At 49.6% G+C, this 22,511-nt stretch overlaps 4 protein-coding genes across 4 annotated transcripts; 1 reads left to right on the top strand and 3 right to left on the bottom strand.

Annotated features, from left to right (window-relative positions):
* Positions 1-2,422: 2,422 nt before the first annotated feature.
* Positions 2,423-2,845, bottom strand: EV420DRAFT_1642484 (uncharacterized protein; the record flags this gene model as incomplete). The annotated part of the gene is made up of 1 exon (XM_060477367.1): positions 2,423-2,845. One exon carries the CDS (start codon positions 2,843-2,845, stop codon positions 2,423-2,425), a length of 423 nt encoding a protein of 140 aa, XP_060331012.1.
* Positions 2,846-4,080: 1,235 nt separating this feature from the next.
* Positions 4,081-4,434, bottom strand: EV420DRAFT_1269695 (uncharacterized protein; the record flags this gene model as incomplete). Its single annotated transcript, XM_060467518.1, has 1 exon — positions 4,081-4,434. A coding segment is annotated over one exon (354 nt), but the record flags the coding sequence as incomplete, so codon positions are not given.
* A 3,180-nt stretch (positions 4,435-7,614) lies between these two features.
* On the top strand, positions 7,615-8,423 carry EV420DRAFT_1540399 (uncharacterized protein). The gene is made up of 2 exons (XM_060473078.1): positions 7,615-7,703; positions 7,773-8,423. The coding sequence occupies exon 2, from the start codon at positions 7,887-7,889 to the stop codon at positions 8,346-8,348; it is 462 nt and encodes a 153-aa protein (XP_060331010.1). The 5' UTR covers positions 7,615-7,703; positions 7,773-7,886; the 3' UTR covers positions 8,349-8,423.
* Positions 8,424-9,453: 1,030 nt separating this feature from the next.
* Positions 9,454-11,613, bottom strand: EV420DRAFT_331022 (uncharacterized protein). The gene has a single exon (XM_060481731.1). The coding sequence runs from the start codon at positions 11,214-11,216 to the stop codon at positions 9,672-9,674; it is 1,545 nt and encodes a 514-aa protein (XP_060331009.1). The 5' UTR covers positions 11,217-11,613; the 3' UTR covers positions 9,454-9,671.
* Positions 11,614-22,511: the final 10,898 nt, after the last annotated feature.

Below are 22,511 nucleotides of genomic sequence, written 5' to 3'. Positions count from 1 at the left end.
CCATGCCTCTCACCTATGCCAATAATCATGACCATACGACATAGACACTTTGCGGCCGTTTTCAGCTCAACATGTGTATCGCTTGCAAGGCGTTCGCAGGGGGTTTAAGGGCATCTTCTGGCAGGCTGTATGGGCTCTTTCGGATGTGAGATGTGGAGGAGACGCTAGACGTCCATTTCCCAACTCCGTAGCTTCTTCTCACCAACATTCCGTTCTGATATTTTCAATTACAGATCTGTTTCCTGTTCCCTTAGCCTCCAGAATACCTTCTCGACGTCCTCGACCACTTCTGATAATGCAGGCTTCGTTTGACGTGCCCCAGTCTTGGTGGAAAATTTGTCCTCGATGCGGTCGTCTACTGTGTCCTTCAATCAGTAATGGGTAGCAAGTCAATTATACCTGGTGCACTTCGCTCATAAGGCCTTTCTTTAGCCTTCGACCCTGGGACACTGGATGTCGGGATAGGCGCAGCCACAAAGAAGGAATGCTTATAAGGTAGGTGAGGGTTTTTGAGGTGGGAGGTCATGATTACTTGTGGGATTTGCTATATGTAACTCGCGTCGCAAAGGGAAGACCTAGACGCGGGAGGACGTGCGACGCGTTACACAGTACTAACATGCATGTAACACATGTATGTCAGGAATATATTAACATTTTGAATCGCATACTCTACAATGGAGACAAGCCTGAGAGAAAGATGCGTACGCAGGACAAATGCACAGGAGAGAAGGGTTGGTACTGAGTTATGTGCCGAAGATCCAGCTGGCCTGCATGCGCTCTTTCCCTAGCCTTTCGACTGCTAGTTCTTCCTATCCGTGATACATGCAGATTTACGCATTAGAAATGGTTGTTGATCGTTCTAGTAATCCGTGGCATGTATCGTAGTCCTTGTCGAGGAGCATGCATGCTGCCCGACGGAAGGAGAGAACCTGTAGATAATGGCAATGCAAGTTCTTTGAAGATGCCTAATGTCAGATATTTCCAAACGCCTTCACCGATAGCCTGATTCACTCACCAAAAATCGCTCGACAGCGTCGAGTTTAACGTCGACCTCGGAACACCAACGTCGAGTGCCTCAAACCTCGCCTTGCAGGGTCTCTATGACATTGTTTGTGTACTGGCGCTGGATCCCGCCAGACATTATTGACGAGGAGCTTCCACATGTGTGGAAAGGACACAGCTGGTAGTGACGAGGGAGTTGCATACACGAGCGGATTCCAGAGAAGCAGACGCTCTGAAACACAGACCCGCTCTCGCTATCTTCCTCGCCCGAACGCCTCTCCCAATCCGCCGTAGCAATGCTGCTCTCTGAGAGGTTGGTCTCGCGGCTAGTTTCTGACGTCCGAGTGCGTTCCTTCCGTTTGATATTTTCGCACTCGAGGTGCGCTCATCTTGCCGTATCGGCACTTGAAAGACCTGGTATACCGTGGTGACGTGGAAGATGAACCTGTTTGCGTGAGAGCGGAGAGTGAGGGTTGATCAGTGCAGCACATCTACCAGAGACTCGACCTGCGTCAGTACTAGTCCCGCCCATGATCCCAGCTGCTCATGAACACGTAGTCAAACCTCGCCTTGCAGGGTCTTGACAACAGTGTTTGCATGCGAGCATTGTGGACGAGCCTCCATATGCGTGGGAGCTGGCAACGGCGCGTAGGCAGATTCCAGGGATCCAGATGCTCCACAACACGATTCCCAGCCTCGCCCTGCTCTCGCTATCTCTCTCATTCGAACGTGTCTCCCAATCTACCATAGTTCGTGGCAGATGATCGTGCGTGAGGTGCAGCTTGTTTGGTCAGTACTCGTCGCTGTGGCGGAGATCCTGTTCGACGGGTTTCGCTGTTTCAGCCGTTTTGGTGGTCGGTCGTCGGATGGAGGAGCGTGAGAATATCTTGCGTACGCGCGACCCCGGACCATACAAGCTTGCTAAATATTCGGGATAGCATTGATGGTCCGCCATAGTTTTGGAGACGATATCGCAATCTTCGCTGATGTCAACTGATGTATCCTCCACACCACGGAGGGATAGCTCTGGCCATATGAGTCGCTCGTGAGTTTGAAGATACCGAGAAGCAATATGTCATTCACGACACATGATCCTGGATCTATCAGGATGGAGGTATCGCTGCCGATAATCGAAATAACAAAGAATCCATGCCGTTAGTTACAGCAGGCAAGTCGCTGAAGCACAGATCAAATGGGATTAATCGATGAAGACAGCGGGGATTGCCCCGTCCTTCATCGGAAGTCACTTGGGTAGGCTCGTTAGCGTTGGATGTAATGGACATCCATAATCATCTCACCGAATGATTCCCAAGTCTATGTACGTCGTTATAGTTGATAATGAAGCGACGAGAAAACAGGAAGTCTTTTAAGCATGCATCAGATCATATTGCATACGCAAACCCGAGGACTTTTACATACCTTAGACTCCAGTATCAGACAACCTTGCTATGAAGTCATCCCTATCCATACGTTTTGTACCTGCAGGCCAGCTCTCGGGTCTGTCGCAACGAATACTGGATGCGCCAGGAGGTGGGATAGTATCCAGATTAAAATACAGCCACAACCCCACCCATCGGGAGGTGTAGATGGTGGATAGTTCAGTGGGATCATGAAGTCCGTTGATGAATACTGCACAAAGCGACGAGAGTAGGGAATTATCGCAGTCAAAGGCCTTGTCGGCGAAGCCAGGACTGGTGCTGGATGTCGACCTACTGGGCGCTACGGACGAGGATATATCGGAAGGGGAGCAGCTGATGGTGGCGAGGGAGTCGCGTGTACAGGCAGATTCTGGTGTAGAGGCTCTGAACCACATCTTCAGCCTTGCCCCGCTCTCCCAATCCATCGTAGCAAGACCACCAGGGAACCTCTGAGGGGTTGGGCCGTGCAATCAATTTCCATGTCCAAGCGTTCCTTCCGTTTTCTATTTCATATCTGAGGTGCTAGTCTTGTCGTATCTGCATTCGAAAGGATCAGTACACACCGCGTTAAGACGCAGGGTGAATCTGGTTTTTGGGGGGAGCGGGGAGTGAGGGTTGGATCATGATAGCTGCACGGTGTAGGAAGACGTAGATGTGATGAACGACGGACGTTGATGTAGCCTTCTCAATCTTGGAGAGCTGGTGTGGCTGGTATAGATGGTCTACTGACGATTACCGTGCTGAGAGATCAGCTCCACGGCGCACGCCTGCTATTCCCGCAGCTAATACTTTGGATTCGCCGGATGTCATTATCCGGATGGGACGCTAACCGGGGTGAAATTTTCGACAAAGGTAGCGGTGGATCTAAGAATAATCATACCTGATATCGATGACGGGCTAAGCCTGACCCACGCCAGCTTCCCCAGAAACCAAATTCTGCATTACTTTGTTCAGGCTAATCTCTGCCCTTGGCGCACCTCCCGAAATCCGTGGTGTATCCATATAGAGACGCTGCCGTTGAGTCCATTGTCGAAGAGGCTGGTTCTTGTCGGAATGCGTTCTCTCCATTCGTTGCTCTCGTGGCGCTGACGCGAGGTGGTGCCTAGCAACGCGTAGGGAGGAAGGGAAGAAGAGAATAAGATGACGTCTATATGTCGTATTGTTATGTCTGAGGTTGTGTCTGCAGACGTCGGAGAGCAACGGACTCGGTGCTAGTCCTCTCATCAAGACAAAGTGGTGTAAGCCGGCCACGTCAACCACTTAGAAACCAAATCCCTGCGCTACTTCGCTCAGGCTAATCTCCCGTATCCATGCAGACTGTGAGAGCCACTAAGGGGTCCCCGAGAGACTGGTTCTTGAATTTCATGTCGGGGTGCATTCTCTCTCCGTCTCGGGGCGCTGACGCGAAGTGGGGCCAATCAACGCGTAGGGAGAGGGAGAACAGAACAGAGATCGGGAAGACGCTGCACGATGTTAGCGTGGTGTTGGTGTTGGTGTTGGTGTTGTTACCGGCACAAGGTCCCAATAAGGAACGGCCGGGCCCACAGCCCTGACATGGCGAACCATGTGCTGTGGCCACGAAGGCTCATACCGTTGTGATCACGCTTTTGAGTGTGTCGCGCGGAGTAGAGACTCTTCATGGGGTACCCAAAAAAATCATTCACGAATAATATAACGGTACGGTACTAAAACTGCGGAAAACGTTGAATACATATTTAGCGAGAGCTCCAACTATTTTCATATCATCTGCTCCCAGTAGGACGTGTATTACTTCAAAACCAGACGCCGTCGATTTCAACAGATTCGCAAAATGGCCGGTGGCAATTAGGAAAACGGATTTAAAGAAATCAGATCGCAAATCTTCCAAGGATTGTGATCCGTCGCAGTACAACAAAGCGTGCACTTCATCTTCAACTTCCGATAGGTAGAAGCGGCATAAACACTGGGAATGAGGGACAGGTGGACGACGGCGTTCAGCCCATCGTAGAACCTCAACGGCGAGAGTATGCGATGATGTCGGCAGTCGGACTAAGGCTTTGCTATGTGCAGGAATAGGTACATTCAGGTCGTGGTTAGGAAGAAACGATCGAAGCAGGGTACGAACTTGAAGGCAGGCCTGTTTGACTTTGGTGACGTCACACTTCTTCCCACTTCTTCTTCCAACGATCCTCACGGCGAACGATTTCTCTTCTCACTTTATAAAATTCTGACCTTTCCCTGCAGCTGAGTGTCAAACACTCGAGATCAAGGTCAATTTCCCCGCGATGGACGCGCAATAAAAATAGATGGTTAACGAACGGAAGATTGGGCTCTGGAGACGGAGATGAGAACTCTTCTCATAGTGCAGGTTATGCCGTCCGTGTCTTCTGTGTTCTTCTCCCTCTCACGTTGAGGTACGGGTTGGTGCTAAAACGATGGTCCTTTGTTCGGCAAGGAAGCTATCATCGGTGTCGACGGCTGGTGCAAAGGGAAGGGAGTGTTGAAAAGGTGACAAGAGCGCTCTTGGGTCCTGGGATGGTATATCTCCCTACTTTCACCCACATACAACCGTACTCACACTTGCTGTAGCCTGGTCTTATCCGCCCATTTCAACACGACTGTCACTTCCTCTGAAGGGTACCCACCACGCATCACTCATTAGTGAACGGCAGCGAACGCATGAAGCATCTTCCGAGCAAGATTGTGGTTGCGGGATGATTTTGATTCCAGGCGGAGTATCGCCGTTTACTGAGGCACGTTTTCAGTGGCGAGGAGTATCCGTTTGTGCAGGAGGATGGTAAGGGGAGCGGGGGAATCTAAGATCTTTCTCTGCGACCACTGTCGGTTCTCACTCTCGCTCCGCCTCTTACCCACGCCAATCATGACGACCTCTCAACACCACACGAAAGACTCTCTCTTCTCAAAAAAAATTGTCACCGATGTCTAGGCTGGATTCGACACATGTATCGCTTGCAACGAGTTGGCGGGGGTGCTAAGGGCATCTTCTGGCAGGCTGCATAGGCCGTTTTGGGATAATCAACTCATGCTAGGTGTCTATTTCCCTAGTACATGGCTTCTTTTTCTTTCCCCAGCATTAATCTATGTTCTGACCTTTTTTTATACACCTACAGGTCTGTTTCCCCTCAAAAATCCATTATCTCTCGGAATAGTCCTTCTTCTCGACGTCTTCGACTACTTGCAATAATACGGAATTTATTTGAATGCCTCAGTTTTGATGGGAATCTTGTTCTCGACGCGGTCATTTATGTTTTTCAGTCTGTAATAGGTAGCAAGTTACTCCTCGTACCTCAGGCACCTCGCTAGTAAGACCTCTCTTCAACACTGTACAGCGGTTCAATAACATCCCCTCTTTAGCGTGGACTCGTTAGCATGCGGAGTTACATTCATGCCCCAAGCACAATCATGCCATGCACCTATACTGTAAGTCTATCTCGCTTGTCTCTTCATAAATCCGACTAATCCAAGCCTAGCCTTCAACGTTGGGACAACAGATGCCTCAGGATAAGCGCAGCCACATAGAGAAGACCTGCTGGTTATTACACGGTATTTACTCGCATGTAAAGCACGTACTTATATCAGGAATCTAATTTATAATACTTGAGCACAAGACAATATGAGAAAAAGGATGATGCATTCACAGGACAAAATACGTACAGACGATCCAGCTTGCCTGCATGCGCTCTCTCCCTAGTCCTTCGACTGCTCGTTCTTCAATCTGTGCTATACGCCGACTCGCGCGTTGGAAATCAGGGTCGTTGACAGATAATCTCGTTGCGGGCACCGAGGGGATACGTGTCATATGGTCATATTTGAGACGAAGTACGGGGGTGGTATGCAGACACTCCGAACGGATACTTCAAACACTTTCACTCCCAGCCCGTCTATTGGTCCATCCACCAAAACTACCCGACAGCATCCTCCGCCCTCAGAACGCTGATATCAAATACCCCAAACCTCGGTTTGCAGGGTCTCGACGACAATGCTCGCGCATGGACGTTGTTGATGGAGCATTATTACGCATGGAAAAGGAGCAGCTGGTGGTGACGAGGGAGTCGCATGTAGGGGCGGATTCTAGAGCTGCAGACGCTCAAAACACAATCCCGAATCCTGCCCCGCTCTTGCTATCTTTCCCAACCAAACGCGTCTTCCAATCCGCCATAGCAAGGCCAGATTGCGTTCCTTCCATCTGTCATTTTCGTACCCACACATCTTTACTCGAAAGACTTGTAGTGACGCGCAGAGTGAACTCGGTAGGGTGGGGAATGACAGGTGAGGGTTGGTTACGGCGGAATTTCTACCGAGCAAGTAATCTAATCTAGCTTGCGAGTCGCTTCATAGTCAGGTTGGGAGAGATGTCGAGGAATTCTCAAAGGCGATACCAGAATGCAAGTGCGTAAACTGGGCCATCACCTTGACTAGTTGGTGGACGATGTAGAGTGTATAGTCCTGCGGTAATTTTGGACCCGGCTGCTTAATGTAAATTAGAACGATGAGTGAAGGAAGTGTGAAAAACCTCGTACCATCCTGAAATCGACGTTTTCACGCGGGATGGGATATACCAGTATCTCCAAATATACTCCCAGCAGTCGCCCCCACCACCTCGGTGTTTCACAAACCTAAAGATTGAGCCTCGTTGTTCATATTCGCGGCGATATCCAATGACGGTCCACAGGAGGAAGACCCCTCTTGAAGGTTAACGATTAGTCCGGAGGCTCATATGTTCGTGGTAGAAGGATTTGTCCGAGTTTACTATGTGCTGGTGGTGTATGGGAGTTTCGTCGTTGACTCGGTGAGGGTAGCATAGCTTTTGGGATGCGTAAAGGATGATGGCTGCGCGGTGTCCGGGGAAGGGTAGAGGTGATTGACTAGATGAGATCTTGTAATGCAGTGATAGAAATAAACAGGGAGTAGCACCCTGCGCACGATCAAAACTCGCGCAGACCTCCCCACTAGACCCCATATGTAGACGAAACGCGCTAGAGTGCCTCCTCAGTTCCTTCGCTGGTTTGCTGGAAGAATCCGGCTTGAACATCAAAGGTGGACTCAGCACCAAGTAGCTTGTGAATCGAGACAAAGGTGGTGAAGAGAACGGGGGAGAGGGAGGGAGGAGGGACTGGCTGCATCGAGAGCATGAGTGACCACTGATGAGATGGGCGTCGCAAGCAGCTTTGCGGCAATGTCCGAAAGCGGCAGTGACCACCTTGGCTACGTACTATTTCTTTGAGTCCTGCAATTTCGCTTAAACAACCTCAAAACATAATATCTATTTTCCTCTGAACAACTGTGAGTCTCAAATCCACTCTGTGCCTATGTTATCGAGGATGATGTACCATTTGACGCGTCTTTCACCAGCCTAATCCACTTTGAACCAGCAGAAAGCGATACTCTACTACTCTGGACCCTGGAAGACGCGTCGCCTCATTGACGAGAGTCGGGCTGTGCTACCGATACAACAACCTGAGTTCCATGTGTCTGAAAGCGACTTTCCCAAGTCTCTCAAATCCATTCTGCACACTTTCGCGTCAATCTCGAGGAAACCAGGACGGGATGGTTCGACAGAGGAAGGATCATATTTCCTTGACGTGCGAATCCCTGTTCGCGCACAATATCAGCAGCCCGCAAGTCTACCATGCAACGGGGAACTCGTCTAGCCCTTCTGAACGTTTTGCCAGATTTCCGATTTTCACAGCACTGGAAATTTTACGCCTGATTGGATCTTCCTATCCTCAGCATCCGGCCGTTGGACTCTGGAATTCCACACCCACAGGGTCGAGACGACAACGAACGAGTATCTATACGATGGCTACCGACCGGTTTTATTCACCCCACTTTTCCTTCTCCTCTCTCCTCTCCCTCATTCTCTCGCTCTCATGTCCTCCCAGACGTCTTTTCCCCTTCTTTGGGCTCTTCTTCAACGAGCTCTTCTGATCGTTGTACGCGTCCTTGATGCTGGCGAAGTCGATGGACGTGATCTTCTGATTGCCATCACCCGCCTTTCCCGACTTAGGCTTTTTGCCTTCCATGATAACAACGACAACGGCATCGAGCTCACTGAGCTTCACGGTGAGCTCATCATATTTCCTACCTATTCTTGTGTTTCTTATGTTTCTGATGTTCTTTAAAGTTTAGCGTTGCTTTTTGGCCTCAAGGTTATCACGGCGTCATGACTCGTTGACCAACAGGCACCACGACTTATCTTGTGAAGGTGAGCGAATCCTTCGATTTTGTTAACAACCACCTAACCTGCACTTTTTCCAGATCTAATGTTGTTTTTAGGCCTAGCATGTTACAGGAACTAGCTCAGTTTCAGAATGGTACATAAGCCAGGCAATCCCAATTCATTCATACTGTTTATCTACTCGTTTTATCAGGATCTATCAATGATGATTTACGATGCGGGCACGGAGATGGTCTCTACCTCTCAAGATGACGTGCTGAGTTAAAAAAATTAAATTAAACAACAGCTTAGATGAGAACGATATCCGTAGACTGCAAGATACGGTGAGCTCGTGCATTTTCTCACCTACATGTCACTCACTAATGTTTTACAGGCTTTTGAGCTTATATGATATCGAGAATAGGGTGCAATACATTATGTGGATCTGGTCGGCCGATCATTCATTGTTCGAAGCGACTCCTGGGAGGAGTTATTTGCATCGCAGCGTGCACCTTTGAAAGAGTCACATCCAGCCATTCTCAGTATTACTACGGCCCCATTCCTCTCTGGTTCTCACTGCAGACCTATAGTCTGCATTCCCTCGCAGAGACCGAGAACAGCACACCTACTTCACTGACTAGTCTCATCAATGCATGAGTCGTGTCATCCAACCACCCCCCAAGACGTGTACAAATATGGGGCAGACCAACAATAGGTGATAGAAGAGGTCAACCTATAACGAGCGAGCAGTTCTCTCAACTCGTCAGTCTGTCGAAGAAGAGTACCGACTATGGCGCTGAAGCTGAGGCTGAAGCTATGGTGGATCCCAATATGGAGTGGAAGGATATGACAGGTCGGTGTTGCGAGGTTTTTAATGAAGGGGAACAGGAGGACATGGGTTTGAAATTAGAGATAGGTCGGACGATGGCGATGCGGCGAGGCTACACCTGAGAAAGGCAGCAGCACGGATTTTCGCAATCAACAAACCTTTATACCTGGCAGTGGCGGTGTGTACCCTTCATAAGAGCAGTCCCTCGCACCCTCAGGTAGGTATGATAACGACTCGGTTTAAGAAGAGCTAGTACAATATGTACTTAAACAAGACTATACCGACACTTTTCACTAATATCCATCAACCGCCTCCATTCATCTTTACCGGGAATTTGCAACACTGACACTTTCTCAAACCTTTTCCCTGGCAGTCTTCGCCCGACAACGCAAAATTGGGACAACCAACTACCAGCGCAAATCAGTGTGTATGTGTCGTCAGGTATCGGGTACTGGTGGGTGGCTGTGATGTTGAATGTATGTTCTGTCCCACCCGCGTCTTGAACAATCAGCTCCCCCCATCGATCACTGCTTCCTTCCACAACAGCCAACCCCCACACCAACCCCTTTTCAATGCACTTCGCATTACACGAGTCTTTATCTATCTCCTCTTTCCGACCAACGTTGAGGTCGGAGTACCAGTGATCTGCGGGCAGAGGCTTCGTCATAAGCTGGTCCCACGATGGTCTCCACTGTTTTGTGCCTGCATTGCCCGGTTCAGGATACATGAACAACAACCCCCGAATCTCAGCACGCATCGAATTGACGAGAGCTGTCCATGCGTCCTCGAGAGACTCGCTCTCATAGTATGCCGGTATCATCTCGGAGTCCAGAAGAAATGCCAGTCCCGCGACTTTGTCCACCGGGTTGGTCGACACCCGCATCTGCATCTCCTTCAGCACATCAAATACAGTACCGTACGCGACATCATCCCCAGACTGCAGCTGCCTGTGAAACCTGGTCAGTAGCTCAGTCTCATACTTCCCATCCTTATGCTTGGCATGCATCGGTCCATGTGGCGTGTCCCCAGCAATCACCCTGTACCTGGCCCTGCCAACCTCCTGTAGCGTCCATGCACGTCTAAACCAGTACCGATCACTGTCCAAGTCGCCATCCTTCAAACTCAAAGGCCGACCCAGCCCACTCAAGTACCACATCACCTTGGCCTTATGATACACTGCTCCGATGGTGGGCACATCCAGCTTCCACTCTTCCGCACGCATATCCTCCTGCTGTCCACCCACCTGTCTCAAACAGAGAACATCCAACCATGTATACTCCACTTGAAGATTGAGCATCTCAATGCGGATCAGCTTGAGGCTGGTGTCTTTCGGGATGGGAACGGGCCATTCGTGTCCGTTTATGGGTGTCCACACATCGACACGATTCTCCTCGTCCATCCATGCATGCGATATTGGCCGAAGCCTCAATGTCCAGTGCTCGGTTATGCCTGTGCACCACCATGGCACCACCCGATTACTGTACAGATCCCAGACTCGTCGAGGTGGCAACCTTGTTTCGACGATCCGGTTACCGACGAGTGCTTTCCATCGCATCTTTCGGTCCTTCTTTTCCCATTCGCGCAGTATGTATCGTATAGTGCTCCCGCTGCGGGTGTACCATATCCGGCGGAGGCGGCCATATGCCATGCCAAAGTCGTAGTTGTTTGCAATGCACTCTTTAAGAAGGGAGGAGAGGGATCTAGTGAGAGTGTGTGATGTTCCCAGTGTGATGTTGAGTTGATCCAAGAGGCCCTGAACACCGAGGGTAGCACAGGGAGTGTCAGCGGGGCGGGATGATATCACAGGCATTCTACCGGTGTACGCCCGTTGCAATGGAACGACGATTGACGATTCCTCTTGGCCCGTCTCAGTGTAGGCGGAGATGATGACTTTAGGAAGAGAGATTCTCTGGGAATGTTATTAATCCCCCCTCTGTTTGTTTCCTGACTGACGTACCTTTCGTGGAAGCCAAGATTTATCAGCATCAGACATACCATTTCTCATTTTTCTAGGCTTAGAATGGCAAACAGATCGAGGGAGCGCCAAACGAAAAGGTGTTTGCCTCGAGGCATCACAACTTGCAAGTCACAGCCCTTCCAGGCTGTTGTGTGTGAATAACCCGATAGAAGTCTTCGTTCTATCGATCTATTAAATACTTTCCCGCACGGATCAACGTAGTTCGCTTAAATCGAAGACATTCAACCAAGTTCATTTTGAAAGGCCGCGATTCCTGCAGATACGTCGGGAGAGTGGGTGGTGTACACCTGCGGCGTCTAAGGGAAATCGAGATTAGCAGTCATGATGCTTGTCATTTCTGGTCGTAGTTAGGTGCTTTGGGCTTCGATGACATTTCTGTTCCTAACGCAATCCTCAGCGAGCGTAGCAGCAGTCTCTTCAGAGTCAGCTCAGGCCATCCCGCCCTATACATTGAAAAATGAACCTTATTTGAAGTTAGTGTTCTATTGAAATAGCAAATAATTTGAGTCCGTCTACACAGAACAGGAACAGTGCTATTGGACTAGTAAAAACGCGATGCCCCAGGCTCGTTCCGCGCGAATGCCTTTACTGATGGCGGAACGATTTGTATGGTACAGCATACACGGTGATGAGACGCCACTGAAGTCAAAATCAGATGAAGATAATAGTGAGTTTGACAAGGATGATACCTGATATCGGATAGTACTGTCGAATGATGAACCCGGGGGACGCAGTAGTAAAATCTGCGACGGAATCGTCGCGTGTGATAAATAATGCACACGATACATTTCTTTCCTCTGGAGATGATTTTGCCTAAGAAAATGATTAGTAGGCCGAAACGCTATCTGAGAGAAAATTTCACGGTCATATCCCGTAGTACGTATACCAGCAAGTCGTTTCTTTGCAGGGCTAACGAGTCTTGTAAATCAGTGTACGTCGTGTCTGATGCAATAACCTGTCCAGTCGGCACCAAAAACGAAACCCGCAAACAATGCGCATAGATACCATCTTATCGGACCCCATACGGAGTGATGCTGTTATAATCCGTCGAAAGCTCCTGTATTCCATGGGATCTTCTCTGAATCTGAACTGTCCTAGATAGGCATGTTGATAGCCTGTAGCAGTGGTCGGGGGAATACTACTGACGAGCCTTCTACGACGATGTTCCCCCAACATTTGTTGCACGATGAAACGTCGGAGTAACAAACGTGTCCGAGATTGGGAAAATATGATGTACGACAAAGTCGAAGGAGAGTGTGCTGCTCCCAGCCAGAATCACTGTCGATGTGAACGGAGAGGTAAGCACCAGTTGGAGGAAGCATAGTGTTTATGTACATGTTCGACGAGCAGAGTTCGGCCAGATTGGATGTTAGGAAAAGACAAACGTAAGTCAACTGTGAGTGGGTACACCCTGATCAGACACATGTTGGTCAATACAAGCTGGCTGTGAATATTTGGGACTATAGTATGGATGCAGTGCCGTTAGGGTGTTGGAAACGATATCGCGATCTTTCAGCATCGTCGATTGATGTGGGATATCCTCCTAACCATGGAGGGGTAGCTTTGACTATAAAAGTCACATGGGAGTTCGAAGACGCGGAGGTCGTTCACGACACATGATTTTGGATCTACCAGGGTGGAGGTGCGCTGCGGATAATCGATATAGCATTGAACGTACGCTGTTGGTTACAGCAGCTAAGTCACCAGAGCGCAGACCAAATGATATCAATCGATGAGGACGACTAGGGTGCTCCGTCATTCATCGGATGTCACTTGGGTAGGTTCATTAACTTTGGTTATAACGGTTATTCGTGATCAGCTCACCGAATTGTTCCCAAACGTGTGTACGTCGTCGTAGTTGATAATGGAGGAAAGAAGAACCCTTTGAAGCGCCTGTCAGATCACATTGCACTACGCAAACCCGATGACTTTTACATACCCCAAAGATCTTGCCATGCAGTCGTCTCTATCCATACATTTTGCACCTACGGGCTGGCCCTCGAGCTCATCGCAACGAACACCGGATGCGACAGAAGATGGGAGAGCATTGACATCAACATACAGCCGGAATGTAGAGATGTAGAAGGTGGACAGCTCGACGGGATCGTGAAATCGGTTGATATACAATGCGCAGAGAAACGGGAGCAGGGAACCATCGTTTTACTGTAGATCCAATGCGTCGCCAGTGAAGCCGTCAATGATATCGAGCCGATATATCCCTGATAGTGTTCGAAGGGATGCCCACACCAATCTCCTCAGAAACCGAAACCTCCTTCGCTTCGCTCAGCCTCTGCCGTGCCCCCGAAATTCATATAAGCACGCTGTCGTGAGGTTTCATTTGTCAGAGGCCGGTTCTTGTCGGGGTGCCACGTTCTCTCATCGTTTGCTGCTTCTGGGAGGTAGGGCGAATCGACGTGTAGGGAGAAGGAGAAGAGAATAGAAAATGAGATAGATGCAGTAGAATGGTGAGAAGGAAACGATCGGAGCAGTGTTGAAAGCTAGGCGCGTCTGTTTGGTGGGCAGGGCATGTTTGGTTCTTGGTGACGTCAGGCTTCTTGGGTTCCTTCCCAACGACTACATCGAATTTACGATGCACGGCAAGACAATTTTTCTCGTCACTTGTGCAGTTCTGACCTTTGACTAGGATTACCAAACGCTCAACGCTCAAGACCAAGGTCAATTTCCCCGCGATGGACGCACCGAGAGAAACAGACGTCGACGTTCCAGTTGTTAGGCTCTGAAGACGGATCGGATGAGAACTCTATGGCTTGTGTGCTCATAGCGACATTTTCTACTCTCACGTTGACGGTTGAGGTACGGGTTTTGGCGCTAAAACACTAGACCTTTGTTCGGGTAACGACAAACCAAACGAACTTTGAACTGGAGCAAAGGGAAGAGAGTGCTGAGGAGGTGACGAGAGCGTGTTCAGAATAGTAGGTCTCCCTTCCGTCACCCACATCATTTCAGCCGTACTCACTCTTATCGTAGCCCACGTCAGGACACCCACGATGCCGCCTTGACGTCCATCACTCGTAGAACAAGAAAGTAATGCAACCTTGTGGGCGGAACCCAGTCCTCCGAGCATTTGATTCCTCGCGAGGTATCAACGTTTCAACATTTGCCGAGGCTCAGGCGTGCTTTGAGGGACAGAAGGATAGTAAGGGAAGCGATGGAATTCGGCTAATCTACTACACCTAGGTTTCGACGCTGAGACGACGGGTGCCTCGGGGTAGACACAACCAAAAGGGGGATGTGTGTGAGGTAGATGGAGGAGGTCGTGATTAAACTTGCGGGATTTGTGTAACTCGCGTGAGGGGTACACATAGATGCGCGAGGACATGGCCAATCATTACACGGTACTGGCATGTACGGAATTTATTTAAATAAAATGATGCATAATTTACAATAGAAACAAATGCGAGAGAAAGCACATCGTCGAGAAGTGTTAGTATGTCTGCATAGCTAATCGATGGAATAAAGACACTGTGCTGTCGGTGCCAAGGCGTTCTCTTCCGGCCATTTCGATTTCAGAGTCTTGGTCGAGTCTATTGATACTTCCATTTTGCTTCGCGTCCCTCGCTGATAGCATGATACCCAGCTGTCGATTACTTCTCGACCCAGGATCTTCCGACCGAGCTCGATAGAGAGAAAGATTTTCAAGATTGCGACCCATTCTCGTAGCTTGCGAGCCAAACCACCGCCACTCAGCGGTCTCTGACGCCCCGCTTAGGGATACAGCCACTGATGTACGAGTTGGTCAAGCCGGTGGTAGCTTCACCGTTGATTGAGGCTGCCGTGTCGGTGTACTGGGTGTCAGAAAACAAGGTGCAAAGAAAAGGTGCAAAGGCGCATCGACCGGATTTGCAGTTCCGAGGGGCAGTCATTTGACGATTAGTCGGGAGGGACGTACGCCTGTGGTGGGAGGAGTGTTGGAGCTTGCCGTGATGGGGTGTGAGGATTTCGTCGTTTTCTTGGTAATGGTAGAACAGCCGAGCTCCGTAGTATGAGCTCGTTTTATCGTCTGCTGTAGTGGGCGGTGGACTGAATGAGGTCTTGTAGTGAACTGGCGTTGGGAGTTCACGCGTATGGTTCGTGGTGGACTACCATGCACGGCTTTCGGATGGGTATCTTATGTTGCAGCTGGTGTATGGATCCACCCACAAAATCACTGACAGCGTCCTCCCTCAAAACACTGATGTCGAACGCCTTACACCGTGCCTTGCAGAGTCTTGACGACATTGTTTGCATGCTGGCGTTGGATGTCGGTCCGCAAGGCGTTATCGACGGGGAGTCTCCATATATGTGGAAAAGACGTGGCTGGTAGTGCATAGGCGGATTCCACAGGTGCAGATGCTCTGAAGCACAATCTCCAACCCTGTCCCGTTCTCGCTATCTTTCCCATCCCAGCCCGTCTCCCGATCCGCCATAGCGAGGCCATTACAGCACTCTCTGAGAGGTTGGACCCTGCAACTAGTTTCTGGCGTCCGAGTGCGTTCCTTCAGTTTGTACCAGAGGCGTTCGTCTTGCTGTATCTGCACTCGGAGGATTCGGTACACACTGCAGTGACACGCAGACGAGTAGGAGCGGAGAGTGAGAGTTAGACCGTGATGCATGATGGCTGCACAGTGGAGGACGACGTGAACGTGGATGTCGACGAAGTCTTGTAGTGCACTGATGAAAGCAATGAGGAGTCGCTCCTTGCTGTGCGCTTATCCTCCCACCACCTTGGTCGTGTTGCTACCTGCAGCTCTTAACCGGTGCATTTCGAATGCTTCACTCCGCCCAAGCTACATAAGCCCTGCCCAATAACCCCGGCCTCCAGTGCGCATTGGTAGTATCACCACCTCGCTTCCAGACTTGCAGCTCCCGCAGTTCCTTTCTGATGCCTCCATCGATGAATGGACATCTCGTTCATTGCCCGACCTTCTCATCCGCACGCACGCTTTGAAGACTACATCTATGTATGCCGTGTGGTCGTGTCTGAAGCCTCCTCGATCTCAGCGAGGGAGGAGTTTGGATTGTCTAGAGGACTGGCGGTGAAACTCCTTCAGAGCACTTAGTGGCTGATATAGATGGTCTTGCGTATTCCACCCCGGCTGACGATTACCGAGCTTGCACGTCAACGTCGTATCCCTGCGGCTTGCCTTGGATTTACCGGATGTCGATGCGCAGATGAGACGCTACTGAGGTCAAAATTCGATGAAGGTAGAGGTGGATCTAATAATAATCATACCTGATAGCGATGCTTAAGCTTCAGCTACGCCAACCACCTCAGAACCCAAATCCCTGCATCACTTTGCTCAGGCTAATCTCTGCCTTCTAACCGCACGCCCCAGAAACCCACACCGTATCCATGCAGGCCATCAGATCACTAAGGGGTCTCCATTGTCCAAGAGGCCTTATCAGAGTGAGTTCTCTCTCCGTTTGTTGCTTGTGTAGCGCTCAAGCGAGGTAGCGTCAATCGATATGTAGGGATAATGAAGTGAGAATCAAGAATGAGAACGCAGTGCATGGAATCTATGAGGGAGGAAATGGTCAAAGCAAAAAATGTAGTTTTGCTTATGTACGTCACACTTCTTGGTTTCCTTCCGACGATTACACTGAATTTACAACCCACGGCAAGCAAATTATCTTCCCACTTTATACGGTTCTAACCTTTCATTGCAGCTGACCTCCAAACACTCGATACCCAGGCCAAGCTCCCCGTGATGGACGCACACTGAAAATAATAAACATCGACGTTGGCAGAAGACTGAACATTAACTTTGGAGACGGACCGGGAGATGTTGAGAATTGCCTGGCTTGTGTGCCCGTAGTACAAGGTCCTTCGCTCTGCGTCTTCTATGACATTCTTCCTCTCGCGCTGAGGTACGGATTTGGTGCTCAAACGGCGGCCCCTTGTTTCGGTACTGATGACAAGTTGGGCAAACTCTTCAAATACAAGGAAGCCGTCGCCAACCTTGCGATGGGAAGGGAGTGTCGAAAAAATGACGAGAGCACGCCCGGGATGGTAGGTCTCCCTTCTTTCTCCCACGTTCAGTTGTACTCACACTTGCCATAGCCTGATCTTATTCATCCTTATCGTCGCGACTGAAGGGTACTCACCACGCCCTGATACGCATCGCTCGCATAACACGAACATCGCATGGCATTGTGGGCAGCACTCGATGTATGAAAAATTTTCCGGGCATCTAACTCCTCGCAGGGTATCGACGTCTGAGGCGTGTTCTGAGTGGCAAGGAGGCATCTGTTTAGCAGGAGGATGATAAGGGCAAGGCGGGATCCTCTTCTGCTACCATCGGTTCTCGCTCTCGCGGCCTTCGCTATTTACCACGACTTTGTGCTCGTGACATATCGTTACCGAAAGTTCCTCTTCCATGCATTTCACCTACGCCAATAATCACGACTTCTTGACGCCGTACGACATGGACTCTTCGCGACCGTTGTCCAGGTTGAACTCGATACGTGTCTTGTTTGCAATACGTTCGCGGGGTGTGGCAGGCTGCATGAACTGTTTTTGGACGTGAGATGGAGGGGAGAATCATGGCGTAGCAAAGCTACGCTAGTCGTTTCTTTCTCCGGGTCCGTAGTTTCCTCTCACCAACATTCTGTCCTGACGTCTTCAAATATAGGTCTCTTTCCCCTCAAAACTCCCTAGCGCTGTTACCTTAACTCCCGGAATAGTCATCTTCGACCTCTTAATGGAGTCTGTTTGATGTGCCCCTGCTTTGGAAGAATTCTGGTTGTCGACACGGTCGTCCGAGGCGATGTCGTTCAGTCTGTGATACGAGTCGTGATTTACTCCTCGTACCTAGTGCATCTTGCTGGTAAAGGTCTTTCTTCGGAACCATACGACGTTCACTAATCCCTTCTCTTTAGCGTAACGGTGATCTATACACCTCTACTCGTTAGCATGAGACGGGTTATGTTCATCCTTCAAGGACAATCATGGCGTGTACCTATATTGTAAGTCTATATACCGCTTGTCTATTCAGAAATCCAGCTAACTTGCGTCTAGCCTTCGATGCTAGGCCAACGGGCGAAAGATCAGCGCTCTCGCAAAGAGGAGACTTGCTGGTTATTACACAATACTTACGCACATGTAGAGCATGTACTTATATCAGGAATTCAATTTATATTCTCGACTCGCATAATTTACCGTGGAGACAAAGACGAAGACGAGGGAAAGATGCATTTGCAAGTCAAAATACACTGGAGAGAAACATTGGTACTGGTTATGTGCCCGAGGTTCCACCCAGCCCTCCCTGGTCTTTCGACTGCTCATTCCGCCTATCCGTGCTACACTAGACTCAAACCAGTCTCCCCACCAGTTGATGACAATCAATCAACTCGAGCAGGCGGATGCTAGTTGACCGACTGTCATCAACCGAAGTGGGGCCTGGCTCGAGTCTAGTACTACACGTCGACTTTTGGGTTGAAACCGGGGTCCTTGATGGATAATCTCACTACAAGTTCCTCGGCTGCAAGAGGGATACATATTGAATAGTTGTCGCATCAAGGGAGAAATTGAAATACTGTTTCGTTAAGCACTACCAGTCCCGTTGCATTGTCGGTATGCGGCGAGCATCGAGAAGAATGGCATTGAGGTGACGGCATTGTTAGGGATGCCATGTTTGGCTTGGTGATGCGACGTTGGGACTCACTGCTGGGGTCGGTTCCTTTTCAGGACGGAAAAAGGTATTCAAAAAATGTCGTGACTTTTCGTTTCCTTTGTATGCCACAAAAGTGGGATACGGAAAACGAAATGAAAAATTTGTCCTATTTGGTGCTCCTTTCACGTACCGAAAACAGCTTCTTTTCTCCAAATGAAAGGTAGTTTCCTTTGTTCTGACCGTGGGAGAGGCCTTTTTCATTCCGTTTTTCCTGTTATTTTCCTTCACTTAAAAGAGTACGGAAATTATCTCATCTTTCAACTCATTTTTGTGAACTCACTTTTACTATTGGAAGTTCAAGTGAAATGTCACGACATTTTGAGGTCTTGCTTTTCTGCAGAGAAAATATACCGGCTCCAGCAGTGACTCGTCTTGCTTTGACTTTCCTCTCTCTCTCGTCTTTTCCAGTTCTTTCGACACCCTTCCTGGTCCAAATGGTCTCATCGCAAGAGCAGCCTCCCGACTCCCCCAGAAATTTCACGGATTTCTTTCCGCAGTTCTACACACGCGCGCAAATGGCCCATTCCTCTCTCCCACACACTCCCAAGCAAACATTCTGCAACGCTGAGCTCAGTTCTGTCGAGGCGATCAAAGACTTTCTCCAAGATACAGACATTTTTTCGAAGCTCGCGAAAGGGGTATTGGTTGTTTTAGTAATTCCATTGGTGGCAGCATGTCGCAGTCTCGAGGAACGTATAGTGGCAGGAGGAGGAGGAGGGCTCGTAGATGAGAGGTTGACTTGAGAGTACTAATGTCGAGTGCCTCAAACCTCGCCTTGCACGGCCGTGCCAACATTGTCCACGTACTGGCGTTGGATGTTAACCCTAAGGCGCTATTGATGAGGAGCTTCCACACGTGTGGAAAGGGAACAGCTGGTGGTGGCGAGGGAGTATGGGAGTCGCGTGTATGGGCGGAGTCCAGAGATGCAGACGCTCCGAAACACAATTCCCGACCTTGCCACGTTCTCGCTATTCTTCTCATCTGAACGGGTTTCCCAATCTGCCATAGCAAGGCCATCAGAGCGCTCTCTGAGATGTTTGCCCCGTGTATTCCTTCGGTTTGGTATTTTCATACTTGACGTGCGAGTCTTCTCACATCTGCACCCGAAAGACTTGGCGCACACCGCGGTAACGGGCAGAATTTCTACCGAGGCATGATCTGACTTTCAAGTCGCGTGTTTAGGTTGAGAAAAATAACGGGAAATCCTCAAAGGCGGAACCAAACTGCAGGTTGGCCATCGTCTCGACTAGTCGGTGGACGAAGCTCAGTGTGTAGTCCCGCGATCACTCCAGATTCAGATACAGCATATTATTGGGTGATATAGTGTCAGTAAACAGCACTGGTGGCTGCTATATGCAAATCAGAATGACGAGTCAAGCAAGTCTGGGAAACCTCTCACCATCCAATGCCTGAAATCAGCTTTTTCACGCGGAAAACATATGTATCTGTATCTCCAGAGATTCTTCCTGTATTTTGAGGGGTGCTAACCAATTATTTCAGCACCAGCCGCGCCCAATCTTGCATGTTCATCAGGATTCGTAGCGATATCCAGCGACGGTACGTAGGGAGAAGATCCCTCTCGAAGTTAACGATTGGCCAGGAAGCTCGTATGCTTGTGGTAGGAGGATTTGTCTGGGCAGTGGTGGGGTGTGGGAGTTGCGTCGTTCGCTTGGTATTGGAGTGTAGCTAGGATATGGGATGCGAATAGCATGACAGCTGCGCGGTGGAGGAGGATGTAAAAGGGCCGGGTCCTTGCTCCCATGCTCTCTCCTGAGCAAACAATTTGCGGTTCTGTGTCGAGACGAATAAGGTCTTTTCTCTAAAACGCAGTGATGCATTTTTGAAGCGTCACTGATTGTTTTGATGATCCTGTTAGCCGGAGCCTGTCGTAGTCCTTGACGATGGTGGCAGAAGAGGCCCACAGATGATGCGAGACGGCGATGCAGACGTTCAATGTCGGATATTCAAACGTCCTTCACCAACAGCCCATCTATGAATCCACCCAGTGAAATTCGTGCGCCCAACAGCGTCCTCGGTTCAGAGGTCAACCTGAGAACACAAGCCTCGTCTTGCACGACCTTGGAAACTGGTGTGCTTCCATATTTGTGGCCGAATCCGTCTCCCAACCCGTCTAGGCACGCTATAACTTTCGGTCGGGGTGAGAGGATTGTAAGTTGGGATGTGAGCGTTTCATTTTTCGCTTGACGATTGTACGCGATTAGTGGATAAGGACGCCGGGGAAGGGTAGAGGTGATAAGCTGGATGGGGTCTTGTAGTGCAGTGATGGAAATAAACTGGGAGTCATTCCTTGTGCATGATCAAAACCCGCACAGATATCCCACTAAGACCGAGGTCTTCATGTCTACATATGCGCGTGCGGATGCACAAAAGACGCTCTGAGCTCCATATGTAGACAAAACACGCTAGAATGCCACTTCAACTCCTTCGCCGGTTTGCTGGACTGAAAGCTGGAAGAATCCAGCTCGAACTCGTCAAGGGTGGACTAGTTACCAAGTAGCTTGCTCGTCCAGACAACAGTGGTGAAGATAACGAAAGAGAGAGGGAGGAAGGACCGGCTAAATCGAGAGCACGACGAGGTGGACATCCGCAAGCAGCTTTGCGGCAATTTCCGTCAGTCCGAAAGCGGCAGCGACCACCTTGGCTACCTACTATTTCTTCGAGTTCTGCAATCTCACCTCGACAATCTCAAAACATGATATCTATTTTCCTCTGAATAACTGTGAGTCTCAAATCCATTTTGTGCCTATTTTACCTAGTATGATGTACCGTTCGACACCCCTTTCGCCAGCCCAATCTACTTTGATCCAGCAGAGAAGCGATGCTCGACCACTCTGGACCCTGAAAGACGCGTCGTCCCATTGACGAGAGTGTGCAGACTGTACTACCGATATGTCAACCACAGCTCCATACCATGTCTGATCTCCACAAGTTTCTGAATCCATCTTTCACCTCATCCTCTGCGCATCTTTCGTGTTCATCTTGAGTTCATGGCTGGAAATCAAGACGGCATGGTCCGATGGATGAAGGATCATACTTCCTGGATGCTTGGGTCCCTGTTCGCACAAAATATTGGCAGCCGTAAGTTTATCATGGAACGGGAAACCCTTCCAGCACTTCTGAACGTTTTGCCAGATTTCCGATTTTCTGAGCGCTAGAAATTTTGCGCATGATTTCATCTTTTTATCCTCAGCACCCTGCCGTTAGACTCATAGGGCAACGAACGGGTATATTTTAACGGTGGCCCTCCGACTGGTTTTACGCATTCCCCATTCCCACTTCTTCTTCTCCTCTCCCTCGTTCTCCCGCTCTCATATCCTCCCGGACATCTTCTGCCCATCTTTGATGTCTTCTTCAATGAGCTCTTCTGGCTGTTGTACGCGTCTTTGATGCTGGTGAGGTGGATGGTCGTCGCCATCACCTGCCTCCTGACTTG

This window comes from Desarmillaria tabescens, assembly GCF_030435595.1.
Source record: "Desarmillaria tabescens strain CCBAS 213 chromosome Unknown EV420scaffold_16, whole genome shotgun sequence".
NCBI classification, from domain to species: domain Eukaryota; kingdom Fungi; phylum Basidiomycota; class Agaricomycetes; order Agaricales; family Physalacriaceae; genus Desarmillaria; species Desarmillaria tabescens.
Note: the sequence above shows the minus strand (reverse complement) of the source record. Positions and strands in the feature narration are given on the sequence as shown.

Coding starts and splice junctions, on each gene's coding strand:
- EV420DRAFT_331022 (XM_060481731.1), bottom strand. CDS start 11,216: ATGCCTGTGATATCATCCCGCCCCGCTGACACTCCCTGTGCTACCCTC.
- EV420DRAFT_1540399 (XM_060473078.1), top strand. CDS start 7,887: ATGTGTCTGAAAGCGACTTTCCCAAGTCTCTCAAATCCATTCTGCACA.